At 44.3% G+C, this 17537-nt stretch overlaps 1 protein-coding gene across 3 annotated transcripts in view; it reads left to right on the forward strand.

Moving 5' to 3' along the window:
- PARN (poly(A)-specific ribonuclease) overlaps positions 1–17537 on the forward strand; it is a gene marked incomplete at both ends in the record, with an annotated part of 167266 nt that overhangs the window by 12815 nt on the left and 136914 nt on the right. For all 3 annotated transcript variants that reach the window (XM_080704716.1, XM_080704717.1, XM_080704718.1), the window contains 6 exons: positions 2492–2657; positions 4999–5064; positions 5784–5822; positions 8016–8058; positions 9451–9531; positions 14020–14076. In XM_080704716.1, the coding sequence (XP_080560842.1) occupies positions 2492–2657; positions 4999–5064; positions 5784–5822; positions 8016–8058; positions 9451–9531; positions 14020–14076 (452 nt within the window). The remainder of the gene's footprint in view (positions 1–2491; positions 2658–4998; positions 5065–5783; positions 5823–8015; positions 8059–9450; positions 9532–14019; positions 14077–17537) is intronic.

Genomic DNA, 17537 nt, shown 5'->3' on the forward strand with positions numbered 1-17537 from the left:
GTCTCAACCTCTCAAGTACTGGGATTACAGGCATGTACCACCATGTCCTACCAGCCCTCTCTACTGTCTTCAAATCCAAAATCACGTCTCCGTATGGCTTTGTCTTTTAATTATTCCTCCTCCTCCTCCCTTTTGTAGTGCTGGGGATTGAACCCAGGGCCTCCTTCAGCGAGGCAAGTGCCCTACAGCCAAGCTTCACCCAGCCCAATACCTTCATATTTTTGAATACTGAAGGTTACTTTATAGAATTTCATTTGTTTGGACCTCTCTGATGTCTCCTCAAACGTGTTCAAATGCATTAATCGCTTTTGGCAGGAACAGCACACAGCATGCCCTCTTCATGTCGTACCAGGAGAACATGGCATCTCTTGACCTCTCTTGGTGATACTAGCCTGCATAATTTTTCTGGCCAGTTAGTCTTAGCCCTCACCTATGATTCTTACTTCAAACAATTATTATTGACAAATGGTGTTTTTCTAATTCCGTAAATTTTTCTACAAAGTCTTTTAGTATCCCGTGGTTTTGAATAGCACTCATGTCCTTTTAGGGCCCTGAACCTGCTAGGCCAGTGCTCTTCCACCGAGGCATATCCCTGGCCTTTTTTATTTTAAGATAGGGTCTTACTAAGTTACCCAGGCTGGCTTCCAATCTGCAATCTTGCCACAGCCTCTCAAGTAGCTGGGGTCATACTTGGAACACCATACTTGCAGTACTACCCGTATCCTGAGGGTGACTAAATTTATGTCACACCACATTTCTCGAGGTATAGACTTATGTCTGCAACTCTTAATTTATGTGTACCCTTAGATGATTGAATATGCCCAGAATGTATCTTTTGATTACTAAACTCTATTTTTTCTTTATTGTTTTCCTCTTTCCAATTGCTTCAACCAGATAATGAGGTGGTGTTCTACCAGGGGCATTCTACCTCAAGCTACACCCCCAGCCCTATTTTTTATTCTTTATTTTTGAAATAGGGTCTCACTGAGTTGCAAAGGGCCGCACTAAGTAGCTGAAGCTGTCTGTGAACCGCAATCCTCCTGTCTCAGCCTCCCAGGTACTGGGATTACAAGCGCCCCATGCCCGCTTTATTCTTGTTTTTGCCTGTTCCTCTGTTTCTCACCTCCCATATGTGAGTGTGTTCTTCCACCTTGGAAATCACTTTCTCTGTCCACCGTGCCATCTCCATGGCCTAAGTCGGGGTTACAGATGGTGGCTGGCTGCTTGCTTTGTAAATAAAATGTATTGGAACACGGCCGTTCCCTCGCATGCACACAGTGTGTGTGGCTGCCTCTGTGCTAGAATGGCAGCGTTGAGCATTGTGACAGAGACCCTCACAAGGCTCACGGGCTTAAGCCATTTAATGGCCGGCCCCTGAGGGAAAATTTTGCTCATCTCTGATCTGACCTGTCATCTCTTGTCTGGACAGTCACTTCTAACTGGTCTCTGCTACCAGTCTCAGCGTGATGTTTCAAATGTGAAGCCGACAACGTCTTTCTCTTGCGTATAACCTGATGGTGTCGCGGCCCTCACAGTAATTTCTTACTTACTAACAGTAATTTCTTAGGGCCTGTAGGGTCTCACTCCATCCTCTCTGCAGTCTGATGCTGCACCACACCCCTTTGTTCATGGTGTCCTGGTCAGACCTGCTGCCTTGGTATTTCTAGAACAATCAAAGCCATTTCCATCCTCTGGACATTTATACTTGTGTCCTCTGCCTGAAATACTCTTCCCTGACTCTGCGTGTCGACTGAGTCTCCTTTGGGTTTCCCCTCAGTGGCCTTGGATGGTCTTGTCAGAAGCTCCTTTCACCACAGAGCAGGGTGCGTCTGCCTGCTCCCCGTCAGTTCCCCGAGCCCTGGCAAAGCTGGCTGCCGCACGGGGGCCGTCGGTATTGGTTAAAAGAAGAATGACGCTGGACATGGTGGTGTGTGTTTGTGGTAATCCCACTACTGGAGAGGCTGAGTTGAAGGATTGCAGACAACTTAGTGATGCCCTGTTTCCAAACAAAAAATAAAATAGGGCTAGGGGTATAGCTTGGAGGTAGAATGCCCCTGGGTTTAATCCCTAGCACAAAACACATACACACACACCCTAAATAAATAAATAGAATGAACAAACATTCATAATCACTTACCTTCCCTTTCTTTTCTTTTCTTTTTTTTTTTTTGAACTACTGGGGATAGAACCCAGGGTCATTCTACCTCTGAGTTACATCCCACTCCTATTTTTTATTCTTTATTTCGAAACATAATCTCATGAGTTGCAAAGGGCATAAGTAGCTGAGGCTGTCTTCGAACCTCAATCCTCCTCAGCCTCCCCAGTATTGGGATTACAAGCATGCACCACCACGCCCAGCTTCCTGATGATTTTTCTGAGATGTTAAATATGATAAATATTTCATGAGTATTATGGACATTTTGCTTTGTGAAGAAAATTTGATGTGAAACAGTTGCTTCTGCTAATGGATTCTTTTTAAAATGCTGTTTAGGAATTCCATACTTAAACCAGGAGGAAGAGAGGCAGCTTAGAGAACAGCACGACGAGAAGCGCTCCCAGGCTAACGGTGCAGGGGCGCTGACGTATGTGTCTCCTCACACCTCAAAATGCCCCGTGACGATTCCTGAGGACCAGAAGAAGTTTATTGACCAAGTTGTGTAAGTTCCTGAAAAGAAGCAGAGTTTCACTGGGGTCAGACCGATGTCTGTGTTTCACACCTGTGCCACTGGGGCCAGACCGATGTCTGTGTTTCACACCTGTGCCACACACAGAGTACACACACAGGTGTGATGTGAGTGGCCAGAGTTTTTTGCGGTGTATTTGAATTTGTGCAACAATCGCGAATCGCAAAGCATTCTGTGCATTGTACTGGGACTTGCTGTATGTTACCTGGCAAAAGACCCCAGCAAATGAGCAGCCCTTTATGGACCAATATCCTGACAGTCCCGTCCGGTCTACCTGAAGGCAGAGGCGTCAGTCCGGCCCAGCCAGGCTGCAGCAGTACATTTTTCCCTTTGGCAGTGAAGTTTCTGACACCAGCCGTGCCACCGGAGGACTACCTGGTCTTGATTAGTTATCAGTATAGCGACTTGACTAGAAAAGTAAAAAATTAGCTAGATGTGATGCCACACACCTGTAATCCTCGTACTTGGGAGGCCGAGATCGGAAGATGGCAGGTTTGAGGCCAGCCTCAACTTAGGCTCTCAGCAACTTAGTGAGACCCCATTTCAAAAATAAATAAATAAAATAGAGCTGGGGGTATAGCCCAGGCATAGAATGCCCCTGAGTTTAATCCCCAGTACCACCACCAAAAAAGAAAAGAAAAAAGAATTAAAGCACTGGTATCGATGAATCCTTGACAATTTGTTACAAATTCATCAGTGACCACAATAATCCTACCCAAAGCATATGCATTTTTCTTTTTTTGTGTGTGTGGTACTGGGGATTGAACACGGGCATTCTACCACCAAGCTATACCCCCAGTGCTATTTTTTTTTCCTTATTTTGAGACAGGGCCTCACTAAGTTGCGAAGGGCCTAAGTAGCAAAGGCTGGCCACAAACTTGAGATCTTTCTGTCTCAGCCTCTCAAATACAGGGATTACAAGTGTGTGCCACCATGCCCGGCTATTTTTTTTTTTTTTAATTTTGAAACAGGGTCTCGGTAAGTTATGTGCTGACCTTGAACCTGCAATCCTCCTGTCTCAGCTTCCTAAGTCTGGGATTATAGGTGGTGTTAGGGGATGAACTGAGGGGCATTCTATCCCTGAGATACACCTCCAACTTTTATTTTTTGTTATTTTGAAACAGCATCTTGCTAGGTTGCTGAGAGTCTCAATATTGCTGAGGCTGTCCTCGAACCTGTGATCCTCCTGTCTCAGCCTCCTAACTCCTGGGATTGCAGGCATGTACCACCATGGCTGGCTTCCTTAAGTTCTTTTTTTTTTTTTTTTTTTGTGGGACTAGAGATGGGACCCAGAGGCATTTGACCTCTAAACTACATCCCCTGCCCTATTTTTTTTTTTTTTATTCTTTATTTTGAAACAGGGTCTCACTGAGTTGCAGAGAGCCTCACTAAGTAGCTGAGGCTGTCCGCGAACCGTGATCTTCCAGTCTCAGCCTCCCCAATGCTGGAATTACAAGCGTGTGCCACCACGCCCGGCTTCCTTAAGTTCTTGAACTAAAGAGTTTTAATGCGATTTTGTTCTACATGTACAGAAAAAAGAATTGTATGACTAAGAAATGTATGTATGTATGTTTATTTATTTATATTATGATACTGAAGATCGAACTCATAGGCATTCTACCTCCATGCTATACTCCCTAGGCCCCCTTTTTTGTGGTACTGGGCAGGGAACCCGGGGGCATTCTACCTCTGAGCTACATCCCCAGTCCTATTTCGTATTCTTTATTTTGAACCAGGGTCTCACTGAGTTGCAAAGGGCCTCACTAAGAGTTGAGGCTGTTTTGGAACTGTGATCCTCCTCTCTCAGCCTCCCAAATGCTGGGATTACAAGGATTCACCTCCACGCCTGGCTTCCCCCTAACCCTTTTTATTTTAAAGCAGCGTCTCACTAGATTTCTGAGAGTCTCACTACTTGCTGAGGCTGTCCTTGAACCTGTGATCCTCCTGTCTCAGCCTCTCAAGTACTGGGATTACAGGTGTGCACCACGACGACTGGCTTATGTTCTTATATTTAGACCACTTTTTTTATTTTTATTTTTTTGGTGGTACTGTGGTTCCTGGAAACCCTTCTACCTCCGGGCTACACTCCCAGACCCATTTTTACATTTTTATTTGGAAAAAGGGTCTCCTAAGCCAGCGCGCGCAGCTGGCTTTGAACCTGCGCCATCCTCCTGTCTCTGCCTCCCAAGCGCGGGGATGACAAGCATACACCACCACGCCCGGCTTAGACCACTTTTGAATGTGATCATTCTGTTAGTTCATGACTTCATTCCTTCATGGCACTGATGGTTGTGGTCTTATTTTAATTCCTCAGAGAGAAAATAGAAGACTTGTTACAAAACGAAGAAAACAAGAACTTGGACTTAGAGCCATGCACTGGGTTAGTGGTCCTGCACATTTTCAGATGTTCTTTTTATGGAAAGGTAGATGTTGTCTGGCATTTGAGGCATTTGGTCTTTTTAAAAATGTCTTCATAAACAGTCTTCCTTTTATAGGAATGTTCCCAAGATTTAAGCACAAGCTTAGCATTAACACAGTGGGGATGACTGTACATTGGGGTGTTGAATGCATGCTTTGTCCTGACCCTGGAGGGGAGAAAGCTGTTGTGTGACTTTCACTTTAAGCTGTGCCCAGGAGAGCGTGCCTTGGCCCGGGAGAGCTCTTGATCCCGAAGGCTTCTGCAGGGAAGAGCTCGCCGTCAGGCCCCTCCATCCTGTCAGCCTCTCTGCAGTGACACTGGCATTTCTGGAGCAATAATTCAAACACCTTCTTTTCCTTTTACTTCCAGACAAGCTTCACAAAAGCATTTTAATGTATATGTTTAAAATCTTGTTACACAGCTGCAGGAAGTGATACTTCAATTAGACAAGAACTTTGACTTCTTCTCTGAAAGCATAGCGTAATATTAAAGCAGTTTTGAAAAAGACGAGTGATGAGAAATCCTCCCACCCCAACAGTCCTACCCCATTTGGTTTGCATGTTACATGTCTGTTCTAACGAAGATTCTTTCTAAAATTAGATCTTTCCCAACCAGTGTTTGACCTGTTAGGGTTTACGTTTAGTGGGCCAAAATCAATATTGTTTCTTTTGTTTTTATAGGTTCCAAAGAAAACTAATTTATCAGACCTTGAGCTGGAAGTAAGTGTTTGTATTACATGGAAGAGCTTTGTGAACTACTGCAGAGTTTAAAGACAAAGTATAATCTCCTTGTTCACATTTCCTTTGTGAAATTTTACAGTTTTTGGTGACTTGACCATATCAAGTTCACCCTGTTTTTCTTAAGTTGAATACCCACTCAATTTATTTTCTATGTTATCATTTTAAATGCTTTAAGGTCTTTAAAATTTTCTTTAACTTATCTTTTTGGATTTATCCATTAAGCTCTAGATAATAATTATAATATTGTGTTTTTTGTTTTTGGAGGAATGTGATAAAGATTTGGTTTCAAGATCTTGGAAATAAACAAACCCCTTTTCTTAGGCATTGCTCTTGAAAACATGGGGTTGGACTGTGGGTAGGTTTCAGAAGTCTGTAAGTCTTCTGAAATGACTTCTAAAATTTTGTTCATGTATTTTTCTGAGGGACGTTTCTCTTGGTTTTATTTGATTTTCTAACTGAAACAGTTGAACATGGGCATTACACAGATGGGCATTTGCGTTTGACTTTGGGGCCCTTGTTTTTCTGTTGGAGCCTGCCAGTGACGTGTGTGCTCGGACTGTACTTCTAAGGACAGGAATGGACCGGCATCCAGGCCGCGCGGGAGCCTCTCCTGACGTTGCCCTGCAGCTTCCTCCATGTGCATTTCAGATCCCCGGCCTTGGCTGCTGCCAGCGCCTTGCCACACTGCAGCAGAGCGGGCTGTCTCAAGCCTCCCTACCTATGCCCCATGCAGCCTAAAGACACCTTCAGTTTTCACTTACGACATAGGCACTGTTGTATTTTTAAGCATGATTTGACTCTGGTAATGAGCTAACTATATTATCAGATGCAAGACATTTTATTTATTATTAATTTATGGCACTGGGGATTTTTAATTTTTTTTTTTGTACTGGGGACTGAACACAGAGACATTCTACCTCCGAGCTACACCCCCAGTCCTTTTATTATTTTTGGTTTTGAAACAAGATATCACTAGGTTGCTGGATCTTGCTGAGTTGCTGAGGCTGGTCTTGAGCCTGCCATCCTCCTGTCTCAGCCTCCCATGTACTGGAATTATAGGCTTGCGCCACCATGCTTAGCTTGGTACTGGGAATTGAACCCAGGTGCACTGTACTCCTGAGCGACGTTCCAGCCTTTATTTTTGGAGTTGCCCAAGCTGGCCTCGAACTTGGGATCTTCGTGCCTCAGCCTCCTGAGTACTATAGTATTACAGCCTAGGATTGAAGACATGTGCCACTGTGCCCAGTTGAAATGCAGTATATTCTAGAAAATGCTAAATCCTAAAATAAATCAGTTTGAAATTGTTATATTCCTGTGCTTTTAAAAGCAGGGATAGGGAAATATTTAGCAGCTGAAATGTTATGGGATAGATTCTTGTAAAGTCTTCATTGGAGTAATAATTATTTCATTCATTCATTCATTTTATTTATTTATTTATTTATTTATTTATTTATTTATTTATTTATTTATTTGTGGGTGTGTTGCTGGAGATTGAACCCAGGAGAATTTGACCTCCGAGCTACACCTTCAGCCCTGTTTTTTATTCTTTATTTTGAAATAGGGTCTCACTAAGTTGCGGATGACCTCACTCAGTAGCTGAGGCTGGCCATGAATCTGGATCCTCCTGTCTCAGCCTCCCAAGTACTGGGATTACAAGTGTGCACCACCACACCCCACTTTAATTATCCCATTTTAATAAAACTTAATTTGATCCAGGCACAGTAGGGCACACCTGTAATCCTAGTACTTAGAAGGCTGAGAGAGGAGGATCCCAGGTTTGTGGCCGACGTCAGTAATTTAGTGAGGCCCTCTGCAATTTAGTGAGACTCTGTTTCAGAATAGAAGAATAAAATCTGCTTAGAGACAGAATGCCCCCCTTCCTGGATTCACTCTCCAGTGCCATGCAAACAAAACTTTATTTTGCTAGACATGGTGGCACATATCTGTAATGCAAGTGCTTAGGAGGCTGAGATAGGAGGATTGAATTGTAGGTTTGAGACCAAGATAAAATGCCCCCAGGTGCACTCTCCAGTATCAAAACAACAACAAAACCCCTAAAAACTAAAAATCCTTGAAATCTTTATTTTTTAGGATATAACTACATTGCTGTTTTAAAATACTTTGAGTTTCAGCTCTCTTACTGATACCATGTTTTCCTTTTTTCTTCTTTAGGTATCCCAAAGGCATTCATGTTGAGACTTTAGAAACTGAAAAGGTAATCCCAAGAATTATTCTGGCCGGTGATTCTTTGCTGTGTTGGAGGTCAGAGTTTCTACTTCTGCACAGCTGCCCATGAGCTGGTGACCTTGGGCAAGCACTTAACCAGGCATTGCCTTGTGTACCTGCGCCTTGTGGCTGAGCGTGGCGGCCATGACGAGTGCTCAGTGCATGGCATTTTGAAGGAGACCCAGTAGATAATTGGAAGTGAACATGCTCTGTAAACTTGATGTTCTTACCATGACCTGAAACTGAAATGGCACCTCTGAATGAAATGGTTTTGTGTTCGGAGGGTAAAAATAAGTTTTAGAACCTCAGCCTGACATGGTAGCACATACCTAGTAGCCCAGTACTTGGGAGGCAGAGACAGGAGGATCTCAGGTTCAAGGACAGCCTCAGCAAATTGGTGAGGCTTTCAGCAAACTAGTGAGACCACATTTCAAAACAAAAAGTAAAAACAAAAGAATAACAAAGGGGTTATAGCTTGGAGGTGAAATGCCCCTGGGTTCAATTCCCAGTCAGTCTCTCTCTCTCTCTCTCTCTCTCTCTCTCTCTCTCTCTCTCTCTCTCTGCACTATATGATAAAGAAGGCACTAGTTATTTGACTCAAAGCCAGAAAATCCAGATTTTTTTATTCCTCATTTCAGTAAAACGTGATAGAGCAATTTAATTAGAAATTTATGTTTAAGTGCAATGTAACTTCTTAGTGCTCATTTAGAAGATGTATTATCTCATAGTCTGTTGATTATATCTGATGTCTGTTGGTTTTTATTATTCATTTTGGTGGTATTAGGGATTGAACCGAGAGACATTCTACCTCTGAGTTATCTCCCATCTTTATTTTGAAACAAATTCTCACTAAGTTGTGGAGGGCCTCACTAAGTTACTGAGGCTTTCCTCAAGCCTCTGATCCTCCTGTTCCAGCCTCCCAAGTATTGGAATTACAGGCATATGCCACCATGCCTGGTTGTCTGTTGGTTTTAATTAATATACCATGGGAAAACAGAGGCAAAATTTTTGCATTGGTTGGCGTTGTGAAGTACTTTCTTTTGTGCTTGGCCCATGAAAGACTGTGCCATGAAAAAGAAGGTAACTTTTCTTTTTTTGGTGGTAATGGGGATGGAACCCAGGGGCTTTCTATCTCCGGGCTATACTCCCAGACCTATTTATATTTTCTTTGTAAACAGGGTCTCACTAAGTTGCTGAGAGCCTCACTAAGTAGCTGAGGCTGGCTTCAAACCTGTGCGATCCTCCTGTTTCAGCCTCCCAAGTGCAGGGATTACAAGCGTGCGCCACCACGCCCGGCTCAAGAAGGTAACTTCTGATGGTAGTCAGATTGCTTTTTGAGTCAAATTGCTTCTAGAAGATATATATCTGCTTTGTTTTTTAGAAGGAGAGATACATAGTTATCAGTAAAGTAGATGAAGAAGAACGGAAGAGAAGAGAGGAGCAGAAACAAGCTAAAGAACAGGTAATAACATTTCCTTTGAGTTGGAAGTGGCCAGGTGAATGCTGACTTATTCCTTTCTGTGTGTTTCTAGATTATATGTTGGCAAGCCTGGACTAGAATAAGAAATTACATTTAAGCACTAGACGTTGGAAACTAAGCGAGGCTGACACTGCTTGGCCTGTCTCAGATGACAGACTTGAAGAAAGTACCCTTGGGCCTGGGTGTGGCTTAGTTAGTGGTACAGCACCTGCCTAGCAGGCACAAGGCCCTGGGTTTGGTTCATAGCACTTTCTCCCCAAAAGAAAGTATCGTTATCATTCAGCTTGTGTCCCTGAACTTCACTGACTTTTCTTTTTTCTTTTTTTGTGGTATTGGAGATGGGACCTAAGGGCATTCTACTTCCGAACTATACCCTCAGCCCTTTTTACTTATTTATTTTTAATTTATTTTTATTTTTATTTTCATTTTTTAAAAGAAAGGCAGACTGCCACGTGCAGCGCCTCATTTGGAAGTGTCTGGAGCCTTGGAAGCGTGACCACCCTCCGTTCTCCTACAAATGGCCCTTGAGAGCTTGTCTGGAGGTTCTAGCAGGGGAGCGCAGCTACTCGTATGCCCTTGACCGAAGCCCGGTCCTGGTCCTCCTCTATTTGGGGAAGGTCGTCCTCTTTGACCGAGCGCGCAGCTTCGGGAGGGGCGCACACGGAGGGTGAGGGAGGAAGGGACGCCGCCTAGCCAGCCAGATCAGCCGAGTGCACCCTGGCGATCAGTGGGGTGACGGATGTCGCAGCCAGATCGTCCTCACATCCATTTATTTTTTATTTTGAAACAGGGTCTCACTAGGTTGCTGAGAGTCTTGCTATGTTGCTGAGATCGGTCTCAAACCTGCAGTCCTCCTGTCTCAGCCTCCCAAGTACTGGGATTAGAGGCATGCGCCGCTACACCTGACTTTTTTTTTTTTTTTTTTCAGAACTGGGATTAGAACCCAGGGGCATTCTACTTCTGAGCTATACCCCCAGCCCTATTTTTTATTCTTTATTTTGAAACAGGGTCTCACTGAATTGTAGAGGGCCTCATAAGTAGCTGAGGCTGGCCACAAACCTGCGATCCTCCTGTCTCAGCATTCTAAGTACTGGGATTATAAGTGTGTGCCACCATACCCAGCTTTTTTATTTCTTCTTTTTTTTATGATCCTGGGAGGCCAGGCGTGGTGGCGCACACTTGTAATCCTAGTACTTGGGAGGCTGAGACAGGAGGATCACGCAGGTTCGAAGCCAGCCTCAGCTACTTAGTGAGGCTCTCAGCAACTTGGTGAGACCCTGTTTCTAATAAAATATTAAAATAGGTCTGGGAGTGTAGGCCAGAGGTAGAAAGCCCCTGGGTTCCATCCCCAGTACCACAAAAAAAAAAAAAAAAAAAAAACACCCTAGGAATTGAACCCAGAGATGTTTTACCTCCAAGCTATACTCCCATTCCTATTTTGTTTTTATTTTGAAACAGGGTCTTGCTAAGTTACCAAGGGTTTTGCTAAGATGCTGAGGCTATCCTTGAACCTGTGATCCTCCTCTCAGCCTCCCAAGTATTGAGATTACAGGTGTGTGCCACCATGCCTGGCTTTAATTGTGATAAAATACACATAACACACAATTCACCATCTTAACTATTTTCTGTTTATAGTACTGGGGATTGAACCCAGGGGAGTTCTACCTGTGAGCCATGCCCCCAGCCCTATTTTTTTTTTTTTTAAGATTTAAAGAAATTTATTAAAAAGATAGAAGTACAGAAGATAAGTACAGCCCCATGCCAAAATGGCATGGAGGGGGGAGGGTGGCCTGGGCCAACTCACCCCCCCCCCCACCAGCCCTATTTTATTTTTTAGTTTGAAACAGGATCTGATTAAGTTGCTGAGAGTCTCACTAAATTGTTGAGACCATTCTCGAACCTGCTATCCCTTATCTCAGCTTCCCAAGAACTGGGATTACAAGTGTGTGCCACCATGCCCAGCTTAACTACTTTCCAGAGTGCAGTTCAGTGGCTTTAGAGACATTTACATTACTGTGCAACCGTCACCACCGTCCAGCTCCAGGACTGTTTTCATGGTGTGCAGCTGTACCTCTGTAACCTCCAGACGGCTCCCCTTTCCCTCTCCTGCCTGCCCCTGGCAGCCACCACTTCAGGCTCCAGTTCTGTAAGTGTGACCACTCTCAATACCTCATGTAAGTGGAGGTGTGTAGTTCTTGTTCTTTTAGGACTGGCTTATTTTTCTAGCATAATGTCCTCAAGGTTTTACTCATTTGCGAGCATGCGTCTGAATTCCTTCATCTCTAAGACTGAATAAGATTATATCATGTGGATAGTCCACATTTTGTGTTTCCATTCATTTGTTGATGGGACACTTGGGCTACTTAGGCTGTTTTCAACATAGGTGTGCAAATATCTATTATATCTGTTCCTTTTTTATTTGTTTGTTTTGAGAAACTGCCATACTGTTTTGCATAGCAGCTGCACCATTTTACATTTCTACCAACAGCCAGACGTGGTAGCACAATCTGTAATCCCAGTACTTGGGAGGCCTCTGAGGCAGGATCACAGGTTCAAAGTCAGTTTCGGCAACTTTGCGAGGCTCTCGGTAACTTAGTGAGACCCTGTTTCCAGATAAAAAATATAATAGGACTAGGGGTATAGCTCGAGGGTGGAATGCCCCTGGGTTCGATCCCCAGCACCACAAAAACAAATTTCTACTAACAGTGCATAAGGGTTCTATCTTCTCCACGTCCTGGAAAACACCTGTTAGCCTTGGGAGTGGTTGTAGGCAGTGAGCAGTTTTGGTGAGGCGTGGAGCCAGTGATTCAGGGGCTGGAGCACAGGGGAGCTGACCTGCACACGTGAGTGGAGCGAGCCTTTTAAGCAAGGTATCGAGACGAGGCAGGAAGGGGCTGTGGTTAGATGGGGCTGGAGTAAGGTACATGTGTCAGGGTAGGAGAAGCATTGGCCTATTTACACACTGTGGCAAGAAAATTGGAGAGAAGAAAATGAGGGGGGAGGAGTTTCAGAGAGCCAGGCTCTGAAAACTTTGTAAATGTGCCATTTGTCAAAGGAAAAAAAAAAATCAGGAATTCTGAATTCATCACTCAGAATTGGCTGAGTTTTCACTGAATGAAATGCACTGTTGAGTGTAGCCAGCAGGTGGCCACATTTTTTAAAATTTATTTTTATTGGTGCATTGTAATCATACATCACATTGGAATATAAGACTTGAGAGGATATACAAGCACACATCATCCAATTAGCCCTCATCCAGTCCCCATCCCATTCCCTCCCCCTCCCTCGATCCCATGCTTGTTTGGTGATTAACTTTGATACATTTGTTTATGTACCTCCTGCTTTTTAAAGAGGCTCCATCCTCCCCTATTCCATACCCTCTGATTGGTCACCTTAATTGCTTCACTATAGGGTCCTTTCTATAGCTCGACCACTTCCTGTTGCCTGTTTCCTCCTAGTTATTGCTGATTAGGGGAAGCATCTGGTTTTAATTTTCTGCGATATTTCTCTGTGCATGCCGTGTTGCAAATACCGATCTCACTCTTGACGGCCCCAGTTGTGGCCTAGCTACCCGGTGGACTGATCCAGACCTCGCTGGCCCAAGCAGCGGCCTTGCCTCACGGAAGGCCCTGGTTCTGGCCTCACTGGCCCCGACACTGGCCTAACCCCTCAGCTGGCTCCAATCCCGGCCTCGGAGGCCCCAGCACCGGCCTTCCTCACAGCAGGCTCCAGTGTTAGCCGATGGCCCTGGCATCGGCCTAACCCCTCAGCAGGCTCTGATCCAGGCCTCGGAGGAGGTGGCCGCATTTTTAAAGTTGGTGTTTTAAATGCACCTTGATTGCCTTGGGATTTCCACAAATTTGTGAAATGATGAGCTACCTGGGCACTGTCATTTCAGTAACAAATAATTTTCCACTCTTTTTTTTTTTTTTTTTTTTGCAGTACGGGGGAGGAAACCCAGGGGCATCTCCCTCTGAGCTATACCTCTAATCCATATTTTTTTTTTTTATTTTGAAACAGGGTCTCACTGAGTTGCAAAGGGCCTCATTAAGTAGCTGAGGCTGTCCATGAACTGCAATCCTCCTGTCTCAAGCCTCCCAAATGCTGGGATTACAAGTGTGCGCCACCACGCCTGGCTATTTTGTGTGTGTGTGTGTGTGTGTGTGTGTGTGTGTGTGATACTGAGGATTGAATTCTGGGGCATACTACGTCTGAGCTATACCCCCAAACCAATTTTACTTTTTATTTTGAAAAAGGTTCTCACTAAGTTGTTTAGGGCCTCAAGAAGTTGCTGAGGCTGTCCTCAAATCCGTGATTCTCCTTTCTCAGCCTTCTGCAGTTAATTGGTATCATAGAAAGCATGGAACACTAGAGCTATCTAACTTGATATAAAATTTCTTTTTCTTCTTTTTGGCTAGGGATTTCTTTCAAATAAGTATAATGCACATCAATTTTATTTTTTTTAATTAGGAGGAACTGAATGATGCTGTAGGATTTTCGAGAGTCATTCATGCTATTGCTAATTCGGTAAGTGAACTAGACTCTTTTTATCTAGCCGGGTGTGGTAACACAGCTAGGTTGCTGAACAGAGTATTTGAGGTGAAGCGCCTAGTTGCCATCACAGATTAATCATTGGTCCCATCTAGAATGTTTACTTGGTATGGAGGAAAGTTACAGTTACATAAGGATATAGACTGTTATGTCTTTGGTGAGATGGTAGTTGCTGAATGATGTAATATGCGTTTTCAGGAAGCCTTTCTTATAAAAAGGTTTAAGAAATTCAGACTATGATGAATTTATAAGGCTGTGTGAAACTTATGTTTATTTTTCTCAGAATCAATTTAATTTCGCAACTCAGACCCTGTTTCAATTTAAGAAGTAAACATGAAAGTAAGGAATAAGGGAGAAACAACCAGATGTCTCATTGACAGTGTTATATTCTCTAAGTGGAAAAATCCAGAGAATAAAGATAATTTTGCTATGTTGAGGTCTTTGCCTAAATATTAATGAAGTCTTAAATCTGAAAACCTTAATAATACTTGATACATTTTTTGTTGTTGTTGGGCTTTCTACCTCTGGGCTATACTCCCAGACCTATTTTGTACTTTATTTGGAAACAGGGTCTCACTAAGTTGTTGAGAGCCTCACTCAGTAGCTGAGGCTTCAAACCTGTGCGATTCTCCTGTCTCAGCCTCCCAAGTGCAGGGATAACAAACATGTGCCACTACACCCACCATAATATTTGATACATTTAAAACTGTATTGGATGCCGGGCGTGGTGGTGCATGCTTTACAATCCCAGCATTTGGTAGGATGAAACCCAAGGATCGTGGTTCGCGGACAGCCTCAGGCACTAAGCGAAGCCCTCCAGAATGAGACCTTGTTTTGAAATTAGAAAGAATAAAAATAATAGGTCAGGGGGTGTTGCCCGGAGGTAAAATGCCCCTGGGTTCCATCCCCAGTACTGCAACAAAACAAAACAAAACAAAACAAAAAAACTGTATTGGAGCTGGGTGTGGTGGCGTACGCTTATAATCTCAGTACTTGGGGGGCTGAGACAGGAGGATTTCAGGTTTGCAGACAGCCTCAGCTACTTAGTGAGGCTGAGACCTGTTTCAAAATAAAGAATAAGCTGGGCATTGGCAGCGCACGATTGTAATCCCAGTACTTGGGAGGCTGAGACAGGATTGCAGGTTCGCAGCCAGCCTCAACTACTTAGTGAGACTTTCCATAACTTAGTGAGATCCTGTATCAAATAAATAAAGAATAAAAACTAGGACTGGAGGTGTAGCTGAAAGGTAGAATGCCTTTGGGACCCATCCCCAGTATCACCAAAAAATAAAAAATAAGCCAGGCGTGGTGGTGTGTGCTTGTAATCCCAGCATTTGGGAGGTGGAGACCAGAGGATCGCTGTTCGTGGACAGCCTCAGCTATTTAGCGAGGCACTTCGCAACTCAGACCCTGTTTCAAAAACTAAAAATACTAAGTAATAGGGCTGAGGTATAGCTCAGAAGTAGAATGTCTCTGGGTTCAATTCCCAATACCGCTACAAATAAATAAATAAATATTAAAAAAACAAAGCTGTATTGGCTTTGATGTAAATATACTGGAGGTTCCTATGATAGATACGCTATTTTTCCTTACTGTCTTTCTCAGAAGAGGCGTGGACATTTTGCATAGGCAGCCAGGTTCTTGTTCTGGTTGAGTTTGAGTCTGCTACTTGCTTAGATGCTAAACTGCCTAGAATCCAAGTCTTTCTTTTCCTTAAGTAGTTGTTCCTGGGAAAAGAGCTCATCTTGTCCCTTGGTTACTGAGATTGTATCAGGGAAACTTGAGAGTTACTGGGAACCTCTCACGGTCCCCACAGCTGCCTCAGCCCCAGGTGCAGGCCTGTAAAGAGAGGGCCGCTCGTGGGGAAGACACCGCTGGCTCCTTTGGGGACCAACACAAGTTACAGAGCCTTGTAAAGAGGGGGGGGATCGCGAGGAACGCTCTTGCTCACGTAACTGAGGTCAGCAGGACAGAGCAGAAGGTGGAGGGGACTGGGGACAAACAAAGGCACAAGCCTCTCCTGCAGTGGCTGAGGCGCCAGGTGTGCAGAGAAACAGATGAGCTTCTGACCACACTGCCCCGTGTGCACACCCAGCCACCATGCTTCCGCTCTAGGTTGGTCTGGCCCTGGCTGGCCCGTGCGTACAGAGCTCTGGAACACCGGTTGGTTTTACGCTCTGGTGTTGTGTGGTTCTCATGTTACATAGCTGGCTTTCCAGAATTGGTCATTTGTTCATCTTGTACCTGTTTGACCTTCCCCCTTGTCCACAGTCTTCTGCTGAGCTACATCCCTGGCCGTTTTGAATTTTTTTGTTTTGAAACAGGCTCTTGCTAGGTTGCTGGAAGTTTCACTATGTTACTGGGGCTGGTCAGGAGCCTGCAGTCCTCCTGCCTCAGCCTTCCAAGAACTGGGATTCTAAGCATGCACCGCCACACCCGGCTTGGCAGTCTTTCTTTGTCTTTTATAGCTGATACTTTTGGCAAGTATCGTCTGTTGTGTCAAATGTCCCTCAACTGGGGTTTGTTTTCTCACGTTTGGACTGAGGGCATTCAGTTTTGGCAGAGTGCATCACAGAGGCCACGTTCGGGATGTTGCCTTTGGCCACCAGGTTCAGTGGCTGGATTTGCGTTCTGTGAAGTTACTGTTTTTCCTCTGTAGTTAATAAATACTTTGAAGGAGAAACTTTGAGATTACAAAAGTTATGCTTTTCCTCAGCCTTTGCTTACCAGGGTTGGCGTCTGCAGCAGCAGTGAAAGGAAAAGCTGTCCCTTTCCCTGTTGATTTTTGTTTCCCTGTGGATATTTGTTTTATTCTCTAGAATATAGTCTGGTGTTTTTATTGTTGCTCAAGTTGTACTGCTCATGTCCCCCGGAGCACCTTCGGCCTGGCTCCCGTGTCCTCGGGACACCCTCCTCGAACATGCCTGGCCTTCTGGTGTCACAAGAGGTCCCGGCTCATCCTGTACCTTCCCTCGCTCAGCTCTGGGCTCAGTGCCTTCTCCAAGGAGCTCTGGTCCTTTGCTGGAGAGCGGTGCTTTGAAAGCAAGATCTGGCCCCACGTGACTGATATCACTGCTTCTAGGTCATCTCACCAGACAGAGTCAACAGCGGCATACACACATGTATCCACGCAGAGCTTTTTTTCTTTGCCTGTCTGTAGGCGTGTGTGTGTGTGTGTGTGTGTGTGTGTGTGTGTGTGTGTGCGCAGTTGGCTTTATAGCTTGGAATCTAAATCCTCATATTTTACCAACTGTAGATTAAAAATATTTGAAAAAAATTGTGTGTGTATTGAACATGAACAGACCTTTTTTTTTTTTTCTCCTTGGTGGTACTGGGGAATGAACCCAGGGACATTCTGCTTCTGGGATACACCTCCAGTTCTGTTTTGGTTTTTAGTTTGAAACAAGATCTCATTAGGTTGCTGACTACTTTGCTAA

Source organism: Muscardinus avellanarius (genome assembly GCF_963383645.1).
Source record: "Muscardinus avellanarius genome assembly, chromosome: 10".
Taxonomy (NCBI): Eukaryota; Metazoa; Chordata; class Mammalia; order Rodentia; family Gliridae; genus Muscardinus; species Muscardinus avellanarius.